Source organism: Morus notabilis, unplaced genomic scaffold, assembly GCF_000414095.1.
Source record: "Morus notabilis unplaced genomic scaffold, ASM41409v2 Scaffold79, whole genome shotgun sequence".
Lineage (NCBI taxonomy): Eukaryota > Viridiplantae > Streptophyta > Magnoliopsida > Rosales > Moraceae > Morus > Morus notabilis.
Window position 1 is genome coordinate 483,735 of NW_010366287.1, and position 27,997 is coordinate 511,731.

Genomic DNA, 27,997 nt, shown 5'->3' on the forward strand with positions numbered 1-27,997 from the left:
TTCATACTCATAAACATAGAATTCTCAAAAAAGAACAAAAAAAAAAATACAGGGATCATATTGGGTGAAAAAAGAGTTTATACAAGCCATCCTGAACCGATAGCAACCGCCTGAGTTCTGAGAAATTAGAATGAACATTTTTTTTTTTTTGAAAGGATTTCATTTTATTTTATTTTATTTTTTGAGAAGAATATTATCACTTATTCTAATGAAATTATTTCAACATTAATTTTATAGAACATATCCATAAAAAAGAATCGTGTATATTTATCACTTAATAACAAAATGATTGATGAAAAAAGATTTCAATACATGGTAAGAACACAACTTTGTGAAAATTTCATAGTACATTAGACTGACCTACAGAATCCTGTGGACAATTTTTCAACTTTTAAGGGGAAGTTTTCAACATTAAATTGACCTATAGAATCCTGCACAAATTTTTTCAAGATTTATATTACAGCATTTACAAAATCAATGAGTATGCACAACCAACATGATGGGCTGGTAAGGTAGCTGCAAGAATTATATACCATATCCCAACGAGTAGTGCAATATAAATGCATTGTTTTATATGGAATTCCATAGTTACTCGGGTAGTAATGGTAATCTGTCTACACAGTAGGGAGAGACATTGGTGTTACCCTTACTGTTGACGAAATCATCGAGCTCGCTATCAGACACAGACATATCATTCTGTTTAGTGTCGTCTTCTTCGTTTTTCCGAACGTGTAAAGGAAGGATACACAGCCGTGTTTCTGCACCTGAACCTATTCTTTCAGCTTCAAGTTGGTATCTTCGAATAAGGTCAAGCTGAAGCGTCATGATGCGGGTTGGTCTTGGAAGTAGTTCTGCAGGTTCTCCTTTTGGGATCACAACCTGCTCAATGGCCAATCTTGCCTCCTGTAAGATGGAAAGTATTTCACTCTTAAAAGAGTAATGATGCTTGTTCAAGCTTGTTTATGCAATCCAATGAGCAATCGCCCGATAAGGACATTTCAGATATAAACCCTTAATCTACTAAGAGAAGCCCAAATTTCATAAAAATGAGGACAAACTAATCAACTTGAGAAAATATCTTGTGGGCCAGACTTCTTTTTTCAACTTCTATGGCACATTGAATCCATTATGGATAAAAGGAACTAAACTATGATGTGGAAATCAAATAAATTTTGTGAATACAGGGACAAGCTAAGGCATTTCTTCAGGAAGATTTCTTAAGCCAGAAAAGAAAGGAAGATTTCATATCAATACGTCCATTAAATGATTCATACCGATTCTATTAGGGTTTAAGCTCTTCTAATGCAGATCCCAGATTTTTACAAAGGGAAAGATAAATTTTTTTTTCTTTTTTTTTTTTTTTTTGAAAAACGGAATGAAAACCTTTATTAATGAAGAAAGAGTGAACAAGAAACAGAGAGGAAGAAGTATCCTCCACTAATCCAGTTCCAAAAATACAGGATAATCAAAACAAAACCAGACCAACTAAACAACTAGGACAGGGCTATAAAAAAGGAGCCCAACTCCTAACAAATTCCGAAAATTGAGGCTTTCCAAAATCTTTATTCCTATAAACACTTTATTTTATCCCAAAAAAAAAAGACTCATCCTCCCCTTAATCCTCAAAAATTATATTATTCCTTTCCAACCATATAGCCCAAAAAATAGCTAAAGTTGCAGCCCTCCATAAAATCAGTCCGTTTTCACTAAAACGAGATGGAGGAGAGAAAACCAGCAACTAAGCACAACTTCTAGGCGTGACCCAAGAAAAACCAAACTCCTTAAGCAGAGAAGACCAAATCATGCATGTTGACGGTAAAAATGACCAATTTCGGAGGAACCAATCTCTAGAAATTGAGATCCGATTCTAAAAGATCAAAAAACCATCAATGAATCGAAATAAAGATCAAAGTACAAGAGGACACAAGAATTTAGAGTGGTTCAACCTAATATGGCCTACGTCCACTATGATTGCTAAGTTTTTCATTGAATTCTGAGATTACACCCTCGAATTCTCAATTACATGCTTTCTCAACACTCAAGGAAAATAAGAAAAACGTAAAGTCTGGTAGAGAAATGAGAGTCTTGAACCCCTTCTTCGTCTCCTCTTCTCGCATTTATAGGTTGTCTCCCTTGAATAACCGTTCCTCTGTGGGTGTAACCGTCCAACCCACATTGACCACTTCCGCCTTTCTTGCCTCCCTCTGGACTTGACTTTTTGCTTCCCTCCGGACGTGACCTCTCGCTTCCCTCGTTGGTAATCTGCATCTCGTGGATTATTGGCGTGGTGGCTTCTTTATTTCCCTCGTTGGCAATCCGCATCTTGTGGGATTGCTGACGTGGTGATTTCCTTATTTCCCACATGAAAAAGTTGAGCGGAAGGTTTGACTTATTTTTACTCGCCCTACCCCAAGGGGATCCAAGCTCGAGGCACTAAGCCTGAGGCATTGAGCCTGAGGCATTTGGCCTGAGGCATTTAGCCTATCCCTTCTCACTTACCTACCTGAAGTATCCCTTCACACTTATCTACCTGAGGTACTCCTTTTCAATTACTTACTTGAGGTACTCCTTTTCACTTACGTACTTGGGGCCGCCCATCTCACTTCTGTACCTGGGGTCGCCCGTCTCACTTCTATACCTGGGGTCGCACGTCTCACTTACCTACCTGGGGTCGCCCGTCTTCACGTACTTACCTGGGGTCGCCTATCTCACTTCTGTACCTGGGGTCGCCCGTCTCACCTACGTACCTAGGGTACCCCTTCTGACATACCTAGCTGAGATCGCCCTTAAGGTAATCCAAGTTGTTTACCCCACTTAACATACTAGGTAACTTAACTCAACATGCCCAGCTCAAGGTATCGAGCTCAAGGTACCAAGCTCAAAGTATTGAGCTCAAGTTACAAAGCACAATTTGAGCTTCGAGTTTTGAAGTAGCCTACGTGGAATACCACGTTAAACTTGTGAGAAATTATGCTATAACAATGCGGGAATAGGAACAATGAAGGAAAAGGTGATCATTTGTCTCCCCATTGTTCCGGGGTCCGAGTAGAACATAAATAAATGAATTGAAATTTTATTGATTATTCTGAGGAAAGTACAATGAATTTCCAAGAGATTGTGGGTGGGTGGATTGAAGTGGTTAACCACAATCCCCAATGAAAGAACGATTAGTTTGTTACATAGTTGTTCGTTCTAAGTTTTTCTCCAACGCTTTGGGTGATTGAGTTCCAACTTTCACACACACACACACACACACATATATATGTATGTATTTTGTCAATGTGCTTTGGTTGTTCTGTGTTCTCTTGTTATTGTATTGTCACTTCTTGTTGTGAATGGACTGAAGTAAACCGTAATTGGAGAGTTCAAGATTCCTTCTTTCTATGGGGTCCCATTAGAATGGGCAAATTAGGAAATCCTCCAATCCACTCTCTTTACTTGATTTCCCATGAGAGTTAGTCTACCACCTTTTGATAAGAATGCTTTCTTCCACCCATCCCATCTCTTTGCCACTCTAGAAACCACCAGATCCCAAAAGGTTGTTTGCAAAGGGTTTCCGCCTAAAGGTAACCCCAAGTATTTGACTGGCCACAAACCAACGGTACAACCAACAACACTTACCAGTCTAGACAATCTATCTTCCTCCAAATTTAAGCCCAGAATAACGTTTTTATCCAAATTTATTTTCAAGCCTAATATTAAACAAAAAATCTACAAAATAGCAGATAAATATGACAAACTTACCTCCTCCCGTGAACTAAAAAATAACGAGTCATCAGCAAATTCTAGATGACTGATTTTGACATTTGATCTCCCCACACTAAGCGGATTAAAGAGAGAAACTTCAACAGCCCTATCAACTAACATGCTTAAAATATCAACCGCAAGAGTAAATAGATATGGGGCAATGGATCTCCCGGCCGCAGCCTTCTGCCACAGCCTTCTTGAAGCTGAAAATTTGCCCCAGCCTGCTATTAATCATCACTGAATAAGTTACCAAACCAATACAGCTCGTTATCCACCTTCTCCACCTGGCTCCAAATCCTTTTTTCTCCAAGACAAAGTCTAGATCCATTCAACATGATCATGGGCTTTTTCAAAAACAATTTTTCCCACCACACCCTCTCTTCCTGAGACCTATAGTCCTCCACCACCTCGTTAGCTACCAAAACTAGATCTCAAATCTGCCTCCCTGCCACAAATGACCCTCGAACTTCTGAAATTGTCTCTTCCAGAACATCCTTGAGCCTGTTCGACAACACCTTGAAAATAATTTTGTATAGGCTCAAGACCAAAGTAATGGGTCTAAAATCTTTAATCTGACAAGAATTAGCCTTTTTGGGATTAAACCAATCTAACTTTACTCCACTCCACTCCACTCCACTTTTTTCGCACCAATTGTCACTGTACTGTGCTGATTCACCCTTGATAACTACTTATTGTCTTCTTCCCAGTATAATTCATCCCTCCCCGACCTTGATCCCCACCATTCCTACCAGCTTCTAAAGTACTTCCCGCCATCCAAACAACCCTTCATATTGTCCTCCAAATCAAATGGTGCCACTGATGCTAGATGAGAGAGGTTTAAGACATTTTTGACTTGGAGCCTGCTCCTCATAAAATCCAAGAAAATTGTTACCCTCATGGCTTTCATTAGCTAACTCCTCTGGACTTTTCGTAAGAAGACTCACTTCTTTAAGTCCCATGAAACCTTCTCAGTCATCCAATCCCTCACTCTCCTTCGTCGAACAGAATGAAGAAACGGAACGCAAACTACTTTCGTCTTCCGATTCATGCCCTCCTTGAGGTGGAAGGTCGCAATCTCTTTCAGAGTCTGCATGACCTTCTTCTACTATAAGATTCGGTTCTCTATCAACCCCATAATCGCTTGGATCTTTGCTTTTCTTGGGTCTTCTAGCTCTTGGATAAAAAAATAAATAATAAAATAATAAAAAATAAAAAAAAAACGGCTTAATTCTACGATTCTCCAACTCTCGTTTGCTTCAATAGTGTAGAACATGCCTTTTGGGATTTTTCTTCCGAAATTCATCTTCCCACTTTTATATTTCAGCCTAATAAAATCAGACTTATTTTTGGGTCAACCGACAACCCACCTGATTTCTTATGGCCCTAGACGGTTCTAAACATGCCTTACCAGTGCCCACCTTCAAGTCTCCCAATTCTGGAATCCCATCAATAAGCCCAACTGTTGTAGGCCTAATTTTTTATTGGGCTTGATCACTTTTAATTATCTCATCTCCCTCTGAAAAATTATTTTCTCCCAAAATCCTAAATTTATTGGAAAGAAATAAATTCCTCTTTTTAGGCAGTAGGTGAAATTAATAAGCTTCAAGAACGAGAATCAGCTCTTGGACTACAGATTCTATCGAATCTCCCACTTCCCTTGAAACCGGCTCATAATCTTTAAAAACTCACCCCTTTCATTTGATAGAATCTCTGCCAGTAAGGTCATTGATGAGTTCGTGAACTTACGTTTGAATCCCTGCCCAACTTCCGACTTGCAGATAAATTCCCAGAGTGTCACTCAACCAGAAGGTTGCATCAATAGAACAAGAAAGAATCTGCGATTCTTCTTAACCTCCTCAAATTTAATATAAACCCCATCTCGTCCTAAAGAGATGATGAACAACTTTGAACTAATTCTAAACTCATGTTTGGAAGGGTTAATAGAAACCGAATTGATGGTATTGAGCTTAAACAAACAAGGTGTGACATTTATAGCCCGTTTGGTTCATGGATTAGAACCATGAGATTAGAACCATTTTCGATTTACGTGTGTTTTTTGTGAGAGAAAATACTGTAGCGAATCATGAACCATGATTCGAATCAGAGAACGAATCCTCCAACCAAACAGGAAGTGACTTCTAAAGAGAAGGGAGAGCATCTCTCTCTAAGTCATATGTGTTTTATGAAAGCTTAAAGGGAAAGATAGAATAGTCATCTCTTGCCAGCTAAAAGCTCCAAGAGAAAAGGTTTAAAAAATAAAATTAATAAAGATTTATTGTTACCTCTAATGCATCAGTCTTCTCAGATGACTTCACCTTTTCTACTGATTCAAGATCATTCAAACCATCTTCATGATCACTCATTAATGCCCGAATCGCCTTTCTTATTTGCACCAGCGAGCTTGTCTAGAAGGAAAAGGAGACGTGCATGGTCAAAACTTGATCATGAAGAGTTTACTTCAAGACTAAGAAAGCAATGTCACTCACCTTAGTCATATAAATTGGTATGTTATGAGATTTAACAGCAGCTTGAATTCGGGGATTCTTCTTGAGCTTTGACTGCAAGGCAAGCAGCGCGTCTGCTTCGCTGATATTGTTGGTTAAGCAAATAGCAGCATCATCAATCTTCAATTGCTTAATCCCTTGTATCACGCTGGCCTCTAGGATCTAGAATAACTTCTTGTTCTATGAGTCGCATAATTGGAAATTTTAGTATAAATTTTTGTTTTATTCATTTACCAGAATAGTAACGCTTTTTCAAACAATTAGTACAGAGTGCCCCTCTGCAGGTTTGAAAATAAAATCTAGTTTTACCAAAAAGAGGTTGTGTCCTAAGAAACAGACATTTACTATGGAATAAATTTTTGATAGGCCAAAAAGGATAGTAGTATTAGAAAGAAGATGGACAATGATTTGCTAGTCAGTTCTTTCATTTTCTTTTTTTCCTTTGATAAAGGATTTGCTAGTTAGTTAACCATACTACTAAACTTGTCAATGTCATGGTGTTTATTACCCCGTAAACAAACAGGCGGAGTGGAATCGTTCCTTCCCCAGACGCTTCTCCCATGTTTGGAGAGACCTCAGAAGTGAATTCCTTGTAATAAGTTCCATTTTCAATCAGCTCTGGAGCTTCTTCATCCATTAGTTCATCCTCCGTATCAAAAGAATTGCAAATAAAAGGCTCTCTTTCTAAAGTATCTTCCAACTCATTAGACTTTATCTTCCGAACTTCAACATTTGGAAAACGGCCTTCAATAAAGAAAAGTAATCCAACCAAAAAAATATAAATTAGCGTCTTCTCATGATTTTCAGTGTATTAGCAGATCGAAGTGTGTTAGAAATGGATTTTTTTTTCCTTCCCTGGCAAAGGAGTAAAAAATTTACCTGCGAGAATGGCGTCCACTGTTGTTTCTAAGCTACGATGAACTCTCAACTCTGTCTTTGAAACTATTTCCACCGCGCAACTAAATGTTGCAGGACCTTTCCTTTCCAACACGGACTTCTGCACACCCCGCCTGCTTGCCTCTTCATCCCCTAGTGTTACACTCTAAAATATGATCGCATAAATGTCACTTATATTTAACAAATGATTACAGATATTAATAAAGCACTAAAATATAAACAGGTTTAATATAAATGCAGCAGAATCAGACGGCTTCATTCCAACTACCACCAAAGGAATTTGATATCAACATTATGAAAATGAAAAGGCTACATAAATACAAACCATACAATTATAAGTGTGTGTCAGTTAGGGGTGTTGGTTATAATGTCTGTATGTAAAAAGCACTCAACATAGCTACTCAATAGAAAAGTATAAACATGCAATACATATGCGCGTGAACATGCTTCGTGTGGGGGTGAGGGGCGAAGGAGAGCAGTTAGCTTATAAATACGATATGATGTTCTTCCTTGAGACTCCTTTAGTAAATCAACTGGACCATTAAATGTATTTCTCAAATTTCATGCGATTGAGAAGAACATACCAAATTGGTAATCACATCTTGGAGATTTCTTTGCACCTTTTCATCAACAAAATAACCCTCCATTACTACGAGGGTTGCAAGTTTTATTTCCAATGCATAACAGACATAGAAGTAAGCCAAATCAATCACTTACGTTGGCAATAGCTGTTTAATTCTCCTAGACTCTCATTCTCTTTATTATGCATCAGTAGGTCGAGTAATCTTGCATTCCATATCATGCAATGGAGAAACGATCCGTAGTCTATATTTCAAGACACTGATTTTAAATTCTAAGTTTCAACACGTGATTTTCTGGAAATGACTAGCTGCCAAATTCAGACTTCACTTGCATTCATCCTTAGAACGTTCAAAGGCAAATATAGTCCTATAGCATTGTAATATTGGATGTGGCAAACATTAATAAAAGATTTTCCATGTGCTTAGACAGCAGTGAACAATCTTGACATTCTTACGATGAGTCTAATGATTTATGCGCCATCTGAAGAATATAAATTCTTGAATATCTCCTATTTATAGCGAACTGAAGTATCGATTAGATTATAATAATCTCACCTGTATTCCTCCCACAAGCATTTCTAGTGAAGGATTCATTATCAAATTCTTAATCGTCACTCCATGTGCAGTGGCAACGAGCTGAATACCACGCTGGGCAATCGTGCTGGCAGCCATAGCTTCAAGCTTTGTGCCAATTTCATCAATTACAATTACTTGTGGCATATGATTCTCAACTGCTTCTATCAGTACCTAAACAAGAAATATACGAGCATGAGCAACCTTGACAGATTCTAAAAAGAAATGAGATAGACGTGACGTATTAAGATAACTGGAAAATTTCATCGTTCAATATACAGTAATGGCACTGACAACAAAGTGACGTCCAATTCCACAGACCCAATTGAAACTTGTTGCATTTATTGTCCTTTTGAATCACATTATCGCACATAAAATGTGAGTTATCATTGAAATTTTCTATATTAGAAGGCTCACATAGAAAACTTCTATGATCCAAAACGCCCATAAATAGGAACAAGACTATTTTTCGAGAATTGTAGAATCTAGTACCCAGTTATCTTAGAAGACCCATAAATAAGAAGTAACAGTTTAGTATTCTATAGACACTAAATATCATTCTAGATATGGGAGAGATGACAAATTGTCGGTTTATCAAATCAGATTGATTTGATTGGACTCTACTGGAATAAATCAATTTTGAAGATTTTGAATTAATTTGAAATATTCAAATCTTCCCTTATTGGTTATCCGGTTGTTTAGGATTAGATTTTATTCAATAAAATATGATTTGATTGTACAGCAAATCAGCCGCATTATTAGGAAGATTTTCTTTATTCTGTTAGTCAGCCTACTTTGGCTGCCTATTTAAGTGTATTTCTGCCACAATGAATAAATAATAATCTACTTTCATGGTATCAGAGCCACTCTCTGAACCCTGATTTCTCTGTCAACCGTAATGCCAAAATACAGAATGGCCAGCAGGAAAGAAACCTCATCGTCCAAGGTTACCTCTGCTTCATCAGGGACTGTCAATCCGACTCCAACTAATGGATTTGAAAGCCCCCTTTCAGCAAATCACGAGTCACAAATTCAATGGACGGAATTTTGTCCAATGGTCATATTCTGTCATGATGTTCATAGAAGGGAAAGGAAAAGAAGACTATCTCACCGGTGATGCTGCACAACCGAATGAGAAGGATCCAAGTTTAAAACTTGGAAAACAGAAAATAGTATGGTTAGGTCATGGCTGATCAATTCCATGAATAACGAGATAGGAGAAAACTTCATGTATTACAAAACTGCAAAAGAGATGTGGGATGCCGTGAAGCGGAGTTATTCCAACAAGGAGAACACTTCAGAAATCTTCAGACTCAAAGGTATTCTGAATGATCTTCGCCAAGAAGAACTCAACGTAACGGAATACTTCAACACTCTATCACGCTACTGGCAGCAACTGGATATCTTTGACGAAACAGCATGGCACTGTGCTGAGGATCACAAGCGGTATAAGGAAATTCAGGAAAGAGGTCGAGTTTACAAGTTTTTGCTTGGTCTTAATAAAAACCTAGATGATGTTCGTGGAAGGATCTTAAGTACTAAGCCTCTACCAGAAGTTCGTGTAGTTTTTTCAGATGTAAAGCAGGAAGAGAGCCAAAAAAGATTGATGTTAGGAACCCTTAATGATGATGCTGCAATCTCAAATTCCAATGATGTTGGAATCTCAACCACGGATACCTCTGCTTTAGCCGCCCAGGGACCACAATCCAACAGCGAGAACCAACAAAGAAGGAACCGGCCTTGGTGTGATGATTGCAAGTGACCTGGACACACCAAAGATACTTGCTGGAAAATCCATGGAAAACCAGCAAACTGGACTCCTCGAAAGCAGAATGAAGGAAGAGGCTTCCAACTCTCCCAAGATAAACATGGAATGGATGCTCCCACACAAGAACAGCATGCAGACTCTTCGATTGCACTGCATAAGGAGCAGCTAGAGCAACTTTACCGTCTTCTCACTCCAACACCAGCACCATCTAAGCCAATTTCCAATGTAAGATTGTGCACCATAACACACAATGGTAACCATTCAGCCTTGCTCTCTTCACTTCATACCCAAGAACCATGGATCATTCATTCCGGTGCCTCTAACCACATGACAGGTTGTTCTAAACACTTTTCCTCCTATACTCAGTGTTCTAGTACTGCTAAAATTAAGATTGCAAATGGATCTCTACCTACTATTGCTGGAATAGGTTCAATACAAGTCTCAAAAAACCTTATTCTTCATTCTGTCCTACATGTTCCAACCTTGAAATGCAATCTGCTGTCCATTAGTAAACTCACACGTGACAATAACTGTGTAGCTAATTTTCATCCTTCCATGTGTCAATTTCAGGACCTATCATCGGGAAAGACGATTGGCAGTGCTAGAGCCTATGAGGGACTTTATTTCCTTGAGAATTCAGAATCTAAGAGTCGACAAGCAATTGTGTAAGGAGTGTCACCTATTTCGGTTTCTACTGATAGAGAAATAATGTTGTGGCATCATAGACTTGGCCACCCCAGTTTTTCATATTTAAAGTTTTTGTTACCAACTCTATTTAGAAATAAAGACTCTATTTCATTTGCTTGTGATATTTGTCAACTTGCTAAGCATACTCGTGTTCCTTTCTCACCAAAACCATATGCACCCTCTATGCCTTTCTCCTTAATTCACAGTGATATATGGGGTCCATCTAGGGTAACAGCCTTAAATGGAAAACGATGGTTTATCATGTTTATTGATGACCATACACGGGTAACTTGGGTTTACTTGCTTAAAGAAAAATCTAAAACTGGCCAAATTTTTCAAACCTTCCACAAAATGGTTCAAACTCAATTTCAGAAAAAAAAAAAAAAAATTCCAGTTTTAAGAACTGTTAATGGTGGTGAATATTTCCAGTCCACTTTGGGTAATTATCTTGACCAGCATGGAATCGTTCACCAAAATTCTTGTACTGATACACCACAGCAAAATGGAGTTTTAGAAAAAAAGAATCGACATCTGCTGGAAGTGGCCCGTGCACTTATGTTCACTATGAATGTACCCAAATATCTGTGGGGTGATGCCATTTTAACCGCTGCCTTTCTCATCAATAGACTACCCAGCCGCCCCCTCAAATTTAAATCCCCATTGTCCGTCCTTGCAACCCAAGTTCCACACCTTAATATCCTCACCAATAACCTTCCTCTCAAAACCTTTGGTTGCACTGCATTCATCCATGTCCATTCCCAACACCGCTCCAAACTCGATCCCCGAGCCATAAAGACTATATTCCTCAGCTATTCTCCAACAAAAAAGGGATATCGATGTTTCTGCCCTAAAACAAAAAAATCCTTTGTTACCCGAGATGTTACCTTCTTTGAAGAGATACCATATTATTCCCACACTTCGCTTCAGGGGGAGAGTAGTGATAAAAAAGCTTATGTGTGGGAATGGGACACCACAGTTGAAGAAACTTCGTTACCCACAATTGAAGGAACTTCGGTCCCATAGTCAGCCACCATTGTCGAGATTCCAGCTCCAGCCCAAACCGAAACAGAGCCTGAAGCTCCACAGCCACTGCAGCCATCTTCCCAGCCACTTTCACAGCCAACCCTGCAGCCATCTTCATTGCCAATTCCACAACCACCTCCTTCAGTTTCAAATCAACAAGAGCTGCAAGTCTACTCTCGAAGGAAAAATTTTCAAGGAAATAAACAACTCACAGGCACTACAGGCTGCCCTCAATCCGAACCTATGGTAGGTTCTAGTCTTTCATCCTCAGGTAATCCTGAAACTCTCCATGATAGGCTAGATGATCCCATTGCTCTAAGAAAAGGTGTTAGGTCAGGTAGAAAACAGCCAATTTCCAAATTTGTGTCATATGATAATCTATCACCCTCGTTTCGTGCTTTCACAACAAACCTTTCTAGACTTGATGTTCCCAAGACAATTGAGGAAGCTCTAGCTGTCCCAGAATGGAAGTCTATTGTGCTAGAAGAAATGTGTGCCCTTGAGAAAAATGAGACTTGAAGTCTAATGGAATTACCACAAAACAAGAAAGTAGTGGGATGCAAGTGGGTGTTCACAATTAAAGTAAAACCAGATGGTTCAGTAGAGCAGTACAAAGCCCGATTGGTGGCAAAGGGCTTCACACAAACCTACGGGATAGACTACACAGAAACGTTTGCTCCAGTTGCAAAGCTCAACACTGTTCGAGTTCTCTTGTCTTTAGCAGCAAATATGGATTGGCCTACGTATCAACTTGATGTGAATAATGCCTTCCTGAATGGAGAGCTAGAAGAAGAAGTATATATGAGTCTCCCTCCCACCTGGTTTCTATGAAGGTAAACGGGACAATACAGTGTGTAAGTTGAAGAAGTCGTTATCCGGTCTAAAGCAGTCACCCAAGGCCTGGTTTGAAAGATTTTCTAAAGTAAGCAAAGGTCATGGATACTTACAAGGACAATCAGATCATACTCTCTTCGTCAAACATTCAACAAACAACAAAGTTACAGTTTTGATCATGTATGTGGATGGCATAATATTGACTGAAGATGATTTTCAAGAGATGGAAGAAATTAAGAAGATTATGGCAAGGGAATTTGAGATCAAGGACCTGGGATTCATGAAATATTTCCTAGGAATGGAGGTTGCAAGGAGTAAAAAGGGAATCTCCATATCACAAAGGAAGTATACGATGGATTTATTAGAAGTGACGGGAATGCTCGGTTCTAAGCCCATAGACTCTCCGATTGAACCGAGAGGAACGAAGAATTTGGTTGATGGAAATCCGGTAGATACAGGTAGATATCAAAGGCTTATGGGAAGACTGATCTATCTCTCACACACTCGACCAGACATAGCATTTGCAATTAGTGTGGTCAGTCAATACATACATTCACCGTGCCAAAGACATCTTGATATAGTTTATCGTATATTAAGATATCTGAAGAAGAGTCCAATGAGAGGACTATATTTTTGGAAAAACGAGGATAGGAAAGTAAAAATCTACACGGATGCAGATTGGGCAAGTTTTGAAAAAGATAGGAGGTCAACATCTGGATATTGCACTCAACTTTGGGGAAATCTGGTGACTTGGCGTAACAAAAAATAGGTTGTAGTTGCAAGGAGCAGTGCCGAGGCTGAATATAGGGCTATGGCTCATGGCATTTGTGAGGCAATCTGGATAAAGCTACTATTGGAAGAATTAAGAATTGATTGTGAGTTCTCTATGCAGCTCTATTGCGACAACAAAGCTACGATCAGCATAGCACATAATCCGGTTCATCACGACATAACTAAACACGTGGAGGTGGACAGGCATTTCAGCACAGAGAAAATTGAAAGTGGGATAATCAGTGTGGGATATATTCCTACAAAGCAACAAGTGGCTAATATTCTCACAAAAGGACTGCACAGACCAGCATTTGAAGCATTAGCAAGCAAGCTCGAACTCATAGACATCTACGTCCAAGCTTGAGGGGGAGTGTCGGCAGATCAAATCAGATTGATTTGATCGGACTCTACTGGAATAAATCAATTTAGAAGATTTTGAATTAATTTGAAATATTCAAATCTTCCCTTATTGGTTATCTGGTTGTTTAGGATTAGATTTTATTCAATAAAATCTGATTTGATTGTTATAGTAAATCAGCCGCATTATTAGGAAGATTTTCTTTATTCTATTAGTCAGCCTACTTTGGCTGCCTATTTAAGTGTATTTCCGCCACAATGAATAAATAATTGCAGCTTATCTCTTTCAAATCTGCTTTAACAAATTATTCAGAAGCATAGAAAAGTTTAATTGTTTACTATAGAAACTAAACATCATTCTGTTTATGGGAGAGAGGACAAATTAATAAGCATAAAAAAATTTGCAGGAGACTGGAAAACCTTGTATAGATTTCCCAAGACTATCACAATGATTACCCACTCTATCTTTCCCCCCTTTTTCCGCCTTCAAGTAGTAACCACGACCTATAAATTTCTACTTATGTTTTGTGCATTGATGTTAATAATAAATATTTGAAGTTAGTGTTGAGTCATACTCTAGCTCAGATAACAAATAAGTCAACATAATTTTAGATGAATATTGTGAATCTCACTCAGCAAGATGATTTAAATCCGTCAGTGAGCTCAATAATATTTCAATTTCAAACACCATCTAGTCAATGAAGAGAATATAAACAGCACATGTTTATCCATATAGCTGACGATATCCCACAGTTTTAGATCATACCTCATGTTGCCTATTGGAGTCTGGGACTTGCATCCGACGTGCATTACCTATTCCTGCATGAGGTATATCGCCATCGCCACCAATTTCATTCGAGGTGTCAACAATCATGACACGTTTGTTGTAATCATTTGCAAGCATCCGAGCTATTTCCCTGTAAATTAAAACTCCCGGAAGTGGTCAGTCACGCATCCATATACATTTACCAACTGCAATTTCATTGATGCAATAAAAACCATTTTAAGACGTAGAAATATACTTTAAAGAGAAAAAGACTCTGAAATATATCCCTATCCATTGACAGGAACTCTGTGCATATAAAAAATAATAATAATCATAATCATAAACACATACACAATCACTTTGTAGAGACCCAACGCTCTTAGAAAACTTGAGATGTAAAAGACTATCAGCATTTAAATGTTATTAGGACTCAGTCTTAACCAATAATGCTTAGGAGTAATAATAACCACCCTTTTGGAAACAAAACTTTCTATCAGGCCAACACATGGGGACCTAAATAGCCAAGTCCAAAAAGAAGGCCTACAAATATGTTTAGACTACAAGCTTCAAAAGCTTAAAAACGAAAATATTTTAGCATAACTTCCTTTTGCCAACCGATAGTATATCAAGATATCCCTTCATCAATAAAGTGCAACGAAAGTAGATTTAAGACACCCAAAGGGTAAATCTCACTAGTGCCCCTTAAACTTTAAAAATTCTCACTTCGCCACCTGAATTTTAAATTAGGCCCTCTTAACCCCTCTGTTAAAAACAGACAAAAATAGGGAGTCCATCAAGAAAAATAGGGGGTTAAGTGTGGTCATGTGGTCTTTTTCATTTGTTTTTAACAGAACTTCAACAGAAAGTCCACGTGATTGCACTGCCTCCTTTTTTCTATTTGTTTTTTAAAACAATTCTAACAGCAAAGGGTTAAGTGGGATAAATTCAAAATTCAGGAGGCAAAGTGATAGTTTTTAAAGTCTAAGGGCCAAACTAGGAATGACCCTAAAGTTGAGGGAGCATCAATGAGAATAATCCAACACCCAAAAGATATGAGCAAAGCAAAAAAACAACGAATCCATACCTCACGAAAAGAAAAATAAATAAGAAACAACCGGAGATTTAAAAGTTGTGGAAAAATTGTTCACACACAAAAGTTTTGTTGGTTCAAAAAGAAAATAATTAATCTTGAATTCCATCCAGAAACAATATAGTATTAGAGATTTAAAAGAATAAATAATCTGGATCAAGTTGGAAATACAAGTCTTAAAACAAATCAGTGCAGTAATATTCTGCTTCTAGGACAACAAGTAGCCAACCAAAAAGTGCAACAGAAAATAAAGTATTCAACACACACGTTAAGTTAAAAGTAAAAAATTATAAAACTTATAAGTAGATAGAATTGCACTCTTTGACACTTGAGCAGATCTAAAATCTAATTATATAAAAGAAGGATTAAATTCTCTAACAAAGTCAGGACCTTGACAAAACCACACTAACAAAAATAATAAAATCTAAAATCAAGATGGCACACCTCATTATGAAATAGTCTTAAATTCCTAGTTAGCATAACATCTGAAATATCATAGTTATATAGAATGTGCATTACAACCACGAAGGCCAAGGAAACAAAATGTCATATCCTGATCACTAGAGCAAATTAATGGAAATGGCTACTTTATTGAATTGATGCAAGAAAAGGTAATAAATAATTACAAACTACAAAACCATATCTAGTGTTTCAACAAAAGAAAAACCGACCAACCTGATAATTGTGGTTTTTCCAACCCCTGGAGGGCCAATGAGCAATAGAGAGGCGCCGTCCTGGACTAAGTATCGCAACAAATTCGCACTTCCTGTGATCGCTCGACCAACACGACAGGTTAAACCAATAATGGCACCCTTCCGATTTCTGATGGCACTAATACGGTGCAATGTCCTACTGATTCCTGCTCTATCATCAATCGCAAAGTCACCAACCTGCAATATGTAATTCATAATGCATGAAGCATGACTTTTTTGCTAGCAATGAACAAAGTAAAATATTACAATCAAGGAGGAGCATGAATTTTTCTATCATGAAACCCTAATCCGCTAAGCGTATCATTTTAGCTTCCAGCATGAAAACCACAATTGTCTACAACAGTAAAGTTCACCAAATATGTAATTGCAGACCGGTTTCCAAGACTTTTATATATCACTAACTTTCAATAGATATTTTGGCTCAACTAAAAGCACTTATAAAGAGTTAAAACTCTTCTAAAAAGCATCCAAACATTTCCAGAAACAACTCTTCCATTAGTACTTATATACTCTGATCTCATGGTGCTCAAATGTGTACTGTTATTTCAAAAATAATATCTACTTTTTCTCATGATTGTTAAGCCTTGAAACTTACAAAAATAAAATTTAAAATATTAAAATAATTCTAAAAGAACAACATCTAATGATTAAATTAAAAGATTAACATATCAACCAATAACAATCATATACAAAATTTGACACTGCTATACTCCGTGGAAAATTTACCACCAAGTATGGTATTTTCCAAATTTAGCATAAAAAATAGCATTGCATTGGAGAATGATTTTTTCACTCAAATGCCAAAATTTGGCATTGGCATCTCAATTTGACACTGCATTGAAAATGCTCTTCAACCAAAAAAAGATAAGGCTTTAGCATGAACTTAAAAGGTGAATGTATAGATTCGATACAGTTCAAAATATAGTGTATAATTTTCTGAGACAGTGAAAATGCAGGGTATAAAAATGAGGGGGGAAAAGAAAAACCTCCAAAATATAATTATGTCCCCCATCCACACACACACACACAAAACCCTACTTTCTCCAATTTTGTTAGTAGTGCTCCAAAGCTTATGAAAGAATTCAACAAACAGATGGTGGGCAAGTGTGTGTTTTCACCTGAGACGTAGCATATTGAAGATCCTGAAGAGTTATGGGCGAATCCGACAAGACAGAGTCTCCAGAAGGAAACCTGGCCAACGGCTTCCGACCAAAGTCCATAACCACTTCGATCAGTTGATGAAGCTCCGGATGCTCCCAAATCCTTTGCCTTATTTCCTCTGGCAAAAGCGCCAAAAGGCGTCCCAATTCGTCCTCAAAATCATCTTCCGACGAAGAACAAGAACAACTAAGGGACGAGTTTCGATACCCAGAAAAGGTTTTGGTTAGTGAGAGTGAAATGGATGAGTATTTGTATTTGGGACATTGAAGGGCGTAAGGGAAGGATTTTGTGGATGGGAATTTGGAAGCCGAAGCTTGCTTTAATGGCGGAATTTGAAGGAGAGGAAAACGCATGCATTGCATTGCATGAGTTTTTCTTCTTTTCTTTCAAGAACTACGGAAAATCGGTCGTCTTTGTAGTCTTCTATTTGATTTTTTTCTTTCTTTTCTTCTCATTTGTTTATTTTCGTTACTGTTATTTATGAATTAGAAGAATTCTTGTTATTCTCTTTTTGTAAATATTTTCTGGTCTATTCAGCGGATATGTTTTCTTTTCTTTTTGTTTCTTTCTAAAAAAAAAAAAATTAGTGGATATGTTATTACGGCCAGCCACACTTTTGGCGCAATTTCACATCTTTTTGCAAGCCTTTAAAGTAATTTTCACATAATAAAGAATGGCATAAAAAGGAGTATAAACTTTAAGGACTCGTTCATTTCACCGATTCGAGTTTTCAGTTTTAAGTTTCTACAGTAAAAAGCTCTCAGAAAATATCACATCAACTTTTTCTGCTACAGTAAAAAGCTCTCAGAAAGTGTCACATTTCAGCTCGAATTGAAAACTCGAATCCGCAAAGTGAACGAGGCCTAAGTCATTAGCGCCAAAAAAAAAGTGTAGCATAGCAAAAAAAGTGTAGTTAAATGTTACTGTTTTTAAAAACTTTTATTGTAATAAAATTCAAATCAGTAAAATAAATAAGGCCATAATAATTCATATTAGTCATCTACGAGTTAAAATTCCATTTCTAAGTTATCCAAATAAGTATAAAACTTTATTAAAAAATAGAAAAGAAAAGCAAAAGTACTAAGTTTATACAAAAAATAATGAATAAATTTCATTTGCAAGTATTTGAATGTTCCAACTTTGCATTCTGGTATTGCTCAAAAAAAAAAAAAAAGAACTTTCCATACTGGTAATAGTGCCTTGAGTTTGAGAAATAGAGCTTTCTATACTACACAAACGTTACCAGGACGGAAGTGATGACATTTTAGAGAATGAGACGTTTAGTAGGGGGATTCATACATATCATGATTTGAATCATGGTTCATAGTTCACTACAGTGTTTTCCCTCACAAAAAATACACGTAAATTGAAAATGATTCTAATCTCATGATTTTAATCTATGAACCAAACATCTCCGACACTTAGACATGAAATATAAATACGTAGATGAATTATGCAAGTCTCATAAATAAAATTTCTACGTGCTATACTTAAAGCAAAGTGTGCTTTTTATTGGATAATAATAGTCTTAAAATCTTGGGCAAATACAAAAATAGTGAATTTCATGGTATAAGTAACCCTACTATATCAAAAGTGCCTTTTTATCTACTTTCATACCCACATAAATAAAGGCTTTTATATTTAAAAAGTTTATTATATCAACATTGATTTAGATCTCGAAATAGAAAATGGATTTACCATTTCCTCCAAAAAGAAAAAAAAGTGTATTTTACCATTTCTTTAAATCAGTCTCATGATGAATTGAAATAAACACTAGGATAATAGTTGCATTGCCCTTTCAATAACTAAAAAATTTTAAGAAATTTCTTTGGTAGGAAATGAAAAATAGTAAACTACCATACCACTCAAATTCCCCAAAATTTTTGAATTTACGGTTAAAGAGTGTATCTAATATGATAAACTGCCTAACCGATAGGAACTTTTCCATGTCCTGCAGCAAAATTCTCAACAAGGGACTAAAGGGCAATGAAAATCTGTCAACTTTGAGCTTCAAATCTATTCTCGAATGCAAAAATTTCCTGGGTTTAATTCCACTGAGGGACATGTTTATCCACCACGGCTTTTGGTGCTAATGAATTCACATCTTGTGCAGCCCAACATGATTTCCACACCCAATTTAAGAGAAGTGTTCAACACTTAGTCACCCCAATTTTTGCTAGTTGATTCAAGAAATTCAACAATTGAATACAAATCCAAAATGGACTCGGAAGAAGCACAACAGTGAAGCACATTAAAACCATGAAACAGTGAACAAAACGCTAAACAAAATCCCGACTTCTTCACGTCACCAAAAAATGTAAATTTCTACTCATGGAGAGCCTATTGCCTGCGCATTCCACGTCCCCGACCGCGAAAAGCAGCTCCTCCACGCCCTCTGCCCATGGCACCAGCAGCGGCTTCTCCCTGTGCACTCTCAGACTACACACCAACATCAAAAGCAACATTAATTAAACAGTTTTTAACAACACTGGACTAAGACACTAAACGAAATGCATAAAAACAATGATCAAGAATCCTTTAAAGTTAGCTAAAGCGGACATGACCTTAAACACGGCACAAATATCACATATAGAAGAGTCTTGCATGTAGAACAGTCTCAATAGTCGTGGAGAGGATTTCACTCAAAAGCCCCAGTGGATAAAGCAGTGTTAACCATTCGCTAGTATGAAGTTATACATGTTTTCATTATGCTGAAAGCAGCAATCATTTCTCTCCAATAATTTATTTTAAATGTTTTAAGTAAGAAAAAAAAAATCCTTTTCGAGAACTTTGAGACAATTTCTCTACTAGAAAAAATCTCGATAGTTCAGATTCACCGCATCTTGCGATAGTGAGAACGTGGACTAGGATTAGTTTTTCCTTCTTTTAGCTAACTTCATCCAAGTTGATTCTGTTATATTAGAGCGTCTTTATTTTAAGAATATGGAAAAACTCAAATTTTCATGTCAAGCTACTCAACCAATATATGATAAATTAGAGGGTAATGTAATTAGGGCTTTATTAACAGCAAGTTGTTTGTTATACCATAATCTTATCGACTAAATTTAAATTATATGATTTGCCAACCAACCAAAAGAAGAAAATGAACAAACAAAACAAAATCGCAGGATAAACGAGCAAGGCTAGAACAGTTAAATATGCAAATGCATATATAGGGTATACTATCCTGTGCCTCTCTTCTCTTTCACCCATAAATAAAAAAATTAAAGGAAAAAAAAAAAAAAAAAGAAAAAAAAAAAAAAAAAGAAAAAAAAAAAAAAAAAGAAAAAAAAAAAAAAAAAGAAAAAAAAAAAAAAAACTCTTTATGCCAATTATGACACCAACCCACGCCAGCCATCTCTCCTTCGTATTTAATAGTAAGCAGCAATTTATTCAGCTATCCCAAAAACTATTTTCATAACGCTGTAACAGGAGCGAACAACAGTAGATAAGATAGTAAAATCCGTTTTTCCTAAAGCGTCATAGAAAGTGTCCTCATTACCTTAGGGTTTTTTACTGTCTCATCTACACTCAAAACAAGGCAAGCTGCTTCAGTGGCAGCATTTATAGCATTGATCTGCAAAAAAGGTAAGGAAAAAAAAAGGTAAGCAGCATTTATAGCATTGATCTGCAAAAAAGGTAAGGAAAAAAAAAGGTAATTACAAACATTCAAATGCGCAAGTACATACCAAAAGAAAATATCATAGCAAGCACACGTCTATGTTATTACCTTTACAACTGATGGTTCCCACACAAAATTAGCACACGAATCTGCAATTCCACCAGTGTTAATGTCCACACCATAAGGTGCACCCTCACCTGTTAAAATCTTGAACAGTCAGTGAAGCAATTGCCAAGTTTTCTAGCTAGTGCAAGACCACAAAACCATCCATAATCTATCCTAACGATGGAAAATAAAATCTTTAACCACTGTCGACAACAGCCATGAATATTGAAATTAGCGTAATTTTTATACACTCACTCCAACACAGAAAGGAAAACTCGGTGATGGTTTCTAGTTTAGAAAGCAAAATCAAATCAATAATATTCAATAGAAGGCTCACCAGAGGGAAGTGCATGTTTTTGCCGCAATTTGTTTAGCACATCGGTTGCATCAAATCCAGCATTGTCACAGAGTTGTCGTGGGATAACCTACAACATACATTAAAAGCATGAGTAACAGATTCTAAATCCAGCGATATAGGGAGAGGAGAATTCGCCCTTGCACTTTCAGCTCAACAATGAATAAAATGATCTCTGAATGAAGAGGAAATCCACAATAATTATCTTTATTAAATTGGTATTATGTGTGCTCTCAGTTTAAAAGCCATTGTTTTCCACATGGAAGAACTAAAAGAAAGGCCGAACCGTCTTCAAACTAAGCCAAAGAAAGAAAAGGAAATCCAAAACTTGAAATGCTTGGCAAAGCCCTCCTCTCAGATCTAAAAGAAGAGGCAAAAAACAAGAACAAGCCTCCTTTCCTAGAGGAAGAGAATCATAAGGCAAAATCAAGCACAAAAGTTTTAGCCTTACAGTGGCTTAATCCGTAAAAGGTCATTCCCAAACCATAACTCCTCCATTCGGTGTGGTTAAAGCAAGATCAATCATCATCGAGCACAACTAATTATACAGATAAACAAATCACTGTTATGAGTGTTTTGGGATGAACTCTACAACGAACAAACAAATACTTAATTATCAAGAGTGGTCATTTGGATATCTTAGAATAAGCTACATGACCAAACTTCAAGATAACCCCTATACATTCAATTCCATCCATGAAACATATCTCCGTCCATTTTAGAAATTAGAACTCCTAAATGAATAACATAATGGAGAAGATTTTGATATGCACCGTATTAAATAAAATGCAGTTAAGATTCAGGAACTGCTATTCAAAGTACTCGGAGCTCAGGAAAATGCATACCTCAAGAGCCTTTGCATAAGAGTTCATGAAAAGTTGAGACTTCCCCGCTATTGTTCGTGCATGTTGCCTCAAGTATCGGCTTATCTCCATCTACCATAAAGTGTTAAGTTACTAGCAGCTAAGAAAATATTTATATTAAAAAAAAAAAAATCTCTAAAATAAGTTACACGAAGAAAACAAATATTATTGATAGTAATAAGCACATACATCTATGGCACCACCACCAGCAACTACAGTAGAGTTCTTCATAGCTCTTCTAACAATCATGATTGCATCATGTAAACTACGCTCAGCTTCCTCGATAAACTGGATACAAGTATCCAAGAGAAATAAGAGGTCAGCAATGACAAGGACAATCAAAAGTTCAAAGCACATCTACACTTCCCACCAATGGATACCTGATCAGCTCCACCACGAAGAACTATAGTTGCTGTACAACCTGATGGACATCCGCTAAATATATTAAACCTCTCATTTCCTACTTGCCTCTCCTCGAAAACTTCACATGTTCCAAGTACCTTGAACCAGATAAAGCTAAAAACTTTCAGTTCATGAAAAAAATAAAAATAAATATATTAAACCAGTGATAAAAACTAATATCAAGAAAATTGAAAAATCAGTTATGACTCTTTATGAAACTTGAGCCAGAGACCTCATCGATAATGTTGTTAACAGATGTCTGTACGGTTCCACCCGTAGCAGCAGCTACCCGTTGCAAATCTTCTTCAGTTACACGACCAGCGCAGAATATATCTCGATCTGCAAAATACTGGTCACAGACAAATCCTTCAACAACTCTATCAGTAAAATCTGCACTCTTCGGTGTGAAATTATCAAAGCTATTCTACAATACTGTAATGAATTTATCATTTGATGATGTCAAATGAAGATTCAATTTAGAAGAGAAATAGCAAATAGATAACAAAAACAAAAGAATGAGACGAGAATGTACGTTTCCCAGTCAATGCCCATGGCATTATGAACTTATACTATGCACATACCCAACAGTTTTAAGAACATGACATGCTGAACCTTTTATACTGCAACAATTCAACATTCATTTCAACTGGAGCATACTGACATCCCTATCCAGTTATGTTAGTGTTCCCATTCTTTTTGTTTTATTTTTTAGTGACTACAATTAAGCACTAAGCATTAGATCTGAGGAAGCTAAAATGAAATAGCATTGTTAACCAATCTGGTTTATTACTCTGGAGAATATCTGAGGAAGCTTAAATGAAATAGCATCATTAATCAGACTGATTTATTGTTCTCAGGGTTGAAGTATCATTAGATGAATTAACTGATAGAACAAACTGTCAGACCAGAACTAATATACAATTAAAAAATTGAATTAGGATCAGCCCTTGTTTTGCTCTGTACTTTTTATTTGTTGCTAGTATTTACTATTTATAAATCAATTCAGACATCAGTTATAGATTATGCTAAAGTGAGGAAAGGAATTAAGAATGGGCAGGATTGGTCGCCACAATATTAGCCAGCCATTACAATTTAAAAAGGACTAACCCAAAAAACAATTAACAGTAAAGAACCAAGCAAAAACATGTTGATGTGGCTAAGTAACAACTTCATAAAATACTAAATTTTGTAAGTGAATGGCCAAATGGTGTTACTGATGCATGGATGCATCTAGTAAAGGAGAAATACCAACCTGTGTAGCCAAATCACCAATAGCCAGCCGCGAAAGAACAACTTCTGCCCCACTTTGCACGCACTTATCCAACTTGTCATAAATGATATTCCACTCTGCATCAACAATGGACTGGTACTGCGATGGATCTGAAAGTCTACAACAAGAGATATATAGAGATGCACATTTAGCAATTTCACAGTACACCACGGAAATTCAATCAAAAGAAGAACAAATTATTTTACCTTATCTCAGCATTTTCCTTCTCAGATTTGAGTTCCAATTCAATGTTTAGTAGAAGAATTTTGGGATTTAGAAATTTCTTCGGCTGCTGCTCAAATCCGGCGTATGAAAATGTCTTCTTAAAGGCAACTCCATTCACCAAGAACGAGTCCCGCATATTACCACCAGGAACCTGGAGAAGAAATCCAAAAAAATAAAAATGCTGTCATAACAAAATTTAATAGTGTTTCCAGACAACACCAGCTTCCCCTCATCTGATTCGAATAAAATTATCTTTATTTAAGAAATGAAAGTGCAACCCCTGATTTAAAAGTCATAATGTCATACCAACCACATAGATTTATTCATTAAAAAAAAAGAACTTAGTTTTGCAGTCCAAAGCACTTTGTCTGCTTGGATCAGAGCATCAAACGATCCAAACAGAGAACAGAGAACAGCACGATATCAGATGATACTTTTAACTAATCGCAACATTCTAAATTATTATTAGAATAATAATGGCAAAAACACAAGTAATCAGGGAGACTACGAAGCTCAAATAAATTATATCCCATCATTGAATATGAAAACGATAAAATTAATAAGCCTACAAAAGATATTGGCAAAATGAATTTGCTAACTATAAGGATATGACTGTTGAGGGAAAAAAAAAAAAAAAAAACACTATATATATTACTAATAAGTTAATACGATAGGCTTAACTATAAATATACCTTCTTGATTCCAATCATATTTAGCCGATCCTCACTACCAATGGCAATAACGGCATCAACAACCATTGATGCAAAGAACTCCTTTTCTCCACCAATGAGTTTTGAAGAAAGCGTTGTAGCAGCACATTTAGCAAGGAGGCCTTTCTTTTCTTCCAAACTTTTTCCCTCTATGCTAAAGGCTAGTTCTTTTACTCTCTCAATTGCCTAAACGATATTCATAATATCCAGGAAGTAAGATATCATTACATGGAACCAACTATAACAGGAAAAGAAGATAAGACCAGCTCAAATACCAAATGGCATGCAGTGCGATAACTCCTAATCAAATTTTGGGAGTGGACACCATCCTCTATGAAAGGCTTGGCCTCCTTTAGAAACTCCCCTGCAAGCAGGACAACAGTGGTGGTCCCATCACCAACCTGCACACAAATATATAATTATATATAAGTTAGATCTCGTAGAGAGCATATAATCAATATATATAATGGCACCCTGCAAGAACATAAATAAGTTCACAATAGCATAATCTGAAAGAACCAAAGAGAAAGCCACCACTCAACGGTTTCAAATCACCCTCCTGTTTCCTTTCTTTCTACCTTTCTCGGCTTGCAAGAAAGCTGCTTCTCTTTTTTCTTTATAGAAAGAAAGCACCTTTTACGTATAAAATAAAACTACAAGTAATAAAGAGAGAATGATATCATCTGCAAAAGAAAAGAAAACCAAAAATTTATATTATATCATTCCATCTTAAAAGAATAGAAGAGAAAAAATTATCTTTAACAACATCAGTAGTGGACACCCCAAGAGAAGTCAATTTTTTCTAGTCTATCCCAGATAAGTACTCCAACCAAAAAGGTCTAGGAAAACCTAGTTCTCCTTCAGACCTTTCCAACTAGATAACTCATAAACGAAATGAGCCATCAACTAAAACAAACCATACTATTACTGCATACTTGAACAGAGAAAATATATTTTGTTCGAACAATACCAAAAATTCTCTTCATTGTGTAAAAGCAGCATGAGACTTAAAATTGATATTAGAGCTTTAATCAAAGGGATTCAAATCAATGCACTGTACTCGTCCAAAGTAAGGCTCACCAGACCCGTGAATGGTCAAGGAAAGGAGAGAATTCAGCTTTTCTTCAGCCTATTAGCCAAAACATTGGAAATAAATTTGTACAAACAGCATCGAATTAATAGGTAATAACTCCTACTTCCTGAACCCACAAACCCAGAAGGAATATAGAATACATGGCAGCATAAACCTCCAGACTGCATAATCTTCCCCATCATCCCCCAACAGGAAAAAAGAGGGAAAAAAAATCACTCAACGTGATCTCCTAAATCCTGCAAGAGAAAAACCATTTGGGCAAGGCCATTTTCTCTCTAGAATACAAACTGTGCACCTTAGTTTCCCTTTCTAGAAAGGTATTTTTAATTCTCACTATTGGGAGCTCCAACTTAACTCAATCCCAATGAAAATACAAAAAAAACTTCTCAAAGAATTGATGTATATCTCCCTTAATACTCTGCTCATCATATTATCTTCCACATGAAGATCAAATATTTACTCTCCCATTACTAACCACGTGATGAAAAAAATTTGTATCAGCATCTCATTCTCACAACTTTAAATTAGCATCATCTTCACGGATACAAAACAACTTCATCTGAATCAGGTTCCTTAAAAAACAGCACTTCAAACTGTTTTTTTCAAATTCCATGCTAAAACCCTCAACAAAATCACAATTCCTCTCTTTTCTAAAATTTCTTCGATCTTAAGCCTGAGATCTCCCAAAACAGTAGTATTCTAAGACAACACTCTACTTTTAACATGAGATAATTTTGAGGACCATGGAAAAGTGTAAGATTTGATAATGTCATAAGGGTAGAAGACTGGCGGGCAGATTTTAAGACTTATAGTTGTTTGTTTCATTAGGTGAGGGATTCAAAATCCTCTACAAGACTCCAATCTTGATCCTTCCAAAGTTAGTAGGATTGGAGGAGAGAATCCATACCGATCAGTGATTCAGTATAAGTTCCTTCCTTTCTATTTTCATCACTAGGTGTTGTACATTTCCTCTCTCTCCCAACATTACAGATCAATATCGACAAATAGTTTTGAAACTCTCGTCTCTTTCTTTGGCTTCTTCTCAGCTAACATAGGATAGTGTCCAATCCAATTTACACCATTTCCACAAACCAACTAAAAACCAATCAAACAAAAACAAACTTTTCACAAAAACAAACTTTTCACAAAAACAAGTTAAAAACAGCCCAAAAAACCCTAAATCGGGACAGTCATAAATAAGAACACCCAACATTTCTCCACAACATTTTAAGATATTACCTCGGAATCCTGGGACCGGGCGATGTCGACGAGGATCTTGGCGGCGGGGTGGACGATGTCGAGAAGCTTCATGATAGTGGCGCCGTCGTTGGAGATGGTGACGTTGCCCTTGTCGTCGTGAATGAGCTTGTCCATTCCCCTGGGCCCCAGGGTCGTCCGTATCACGTCGGCCACCGTCGTGCAGGCGTTGATGTTGCTCACTAGCTGCGGCTTCCCCTGCGACGTGTCCGTCCCTTCCTTGAGCAGTATGATCTGAGGTTGCTGTTTTCCCGTTCACGCATTTTCACAAACAGTTTGCGAACACACCGCCCAAACAGAGTCAGTAATACGCAGAATGAACAGAGTAGAAAGAAATGGAGGGGAGAGAGAGAGTGGTTACCAGCATGGCTGCCATTGTTGCGTCCGCGGATGTTGGAGTGGTAGTGAGAGAAAGTAGAGAGAGAGAGAGAGATCTTGCTCTTGAGCTGTGAAGAGAGCTAGGGTTTTGGTTTTGGCAGAAAAGGAACTTTAAACTCCTCTGTTCTGGCCTGGCCTGGCGCTTTCTAGGTTCTCAGATTTGCGGGGGTGGTTTTTTTTTTTCTTGTTTTTTCCTTTTTAGATATTTTGCGTACTTACCCCTATATTTGTAAGGGTTTGGGAAC

At 37.0% G+C, this 27,997-nt stretch overlaps 2 protein-coding genes across 5 annotated transcripts; both read right to left on the reverse strand.

Moving 5' to 3' along the window:
* Positions 1–346: 346 nt before the first annotated feature.
* LOC21401661 (uncharacterized protein ycf45) lies at positions 347–17,936 on the reverse strand. Of its 4 annotated transcripts, XM_024173399.1 has the most exons (10): positions 17,430–17,936; positions 16,274–16,488; positions 14,509–14,659; positions 8,285–8,476; positions 7,733–7,768; positions 7,131–7,293; positions 6,760–6,995; positions 6,234–6,413; positions 6,030–6,152; positions 347–903 (listed from the first exon to the last, which is right to left on the reverse strand). In XM_024173399.1, exons 1-10 carry the CDS (start codon positions 17,832–17,834, stop codon positions 589–591), a joined length of 2,016 nt encoding a protein of 671 aa, XP_024029167.1. In that variant the 5' UTR covers positions 17,835–17,936; the 3' UTR covers positions 347–588. The 4 variants fall into 4 exon arrangements, with proteins under 4 accessions (XP_024029167.1, XP_024029170.1, XP_024029168.1 ...); XM_024173400.1 differs by lacking the exon at positions 7,733–7,768 and having other exon boundaries at positions 355–903; XM_024173402.1 differs by lacking the exons at positions 6,030–6,152; positions 6,234–6,413 and having other exon boundaries at positions 351–903.
* A 1,602-nt stretch (positions 17,937–19,538) lies between these two features.
* Positions 19,539–27,946, reverse strand: LOC21401663 (T-complex protein 1 subunit eta). The gene is made up of 14 exons (XM_024173403.1): positions 27,736–27,946; positions 27,357–27,617; positions 25,300–25,425; positions 25,007–25,210; positions 24,296–24,465; positions 24,072–24,207; positions 23,052–23,168; positions 22,798–22,917; positions 22,607–22,705; positions 22,400–22,489; positions 21,537–21,624; positions 21,203–21,291; positions 20,975–21,049; positions 19,539–19,911 (listed from the first exon to the last, which is right to left on the reverse strand). The coding sequence occupies exons 1-14, from the start codon at positions 27,748–27,750 to the stop codon at positions 19,813–19,815; spliced, it is 1,689 nt and encodes a 562-aa protein (XP_024029171.1). The 5' UTR covers positions 27,751–27,946; the 3' UTR covers positions 19,539–19,812.
* Between the last annotated feature and the right edge of the window lie 51 nt (positions 27,947–27,997).

What these genes read in the sequence shown, in the direction of transcription:
- LOC21401663 (XM_024173403.1), bottom strand. An exon ending in CCCGGTCCCAGGATTCCGAG is followed by an intron (nt 25,426 to 27,356) that starts GTAATATCTTAA and finishes ATTTGTGTGCAG; the next exon opens with GTTGGTGATGGGACCACCAC. An exon ending in ATATGATTGGAATCAAGAAG is followed by an intron (nt 24,466 to 25,006) that starts GTATATTTATAG and finishes TTTCTTCTCCAG; the next exon opens with GTTCCTGGTGGTAATATGCG.
- LOC21401661 (XM_024173399.1), bottom strand. Translation starts at nt 17,834, where the DNA reads ATGCAATGCATGCGTTTTCCTCTCCTTCAAATTCCGCCATTAAAGCAA. An exon ending in TGCTTGTGGGAGGAATACAG is followed by an intron (nt 7,769 to 8,284) that starts GTGAGATTATTA and finishes GTTGATGAAAAG; the next exon opens with GTGCAAAGAAATCTCCAAGA. An exon ending in TACCAATTTATATGACTAAG is followed by an intron (nt 6,153 to 6,233) that starts GTGAGTGACATT and finishes TTTTCCTTCTAG; the next exon opens with ACAAGCTCGCTGGTGCAAAT.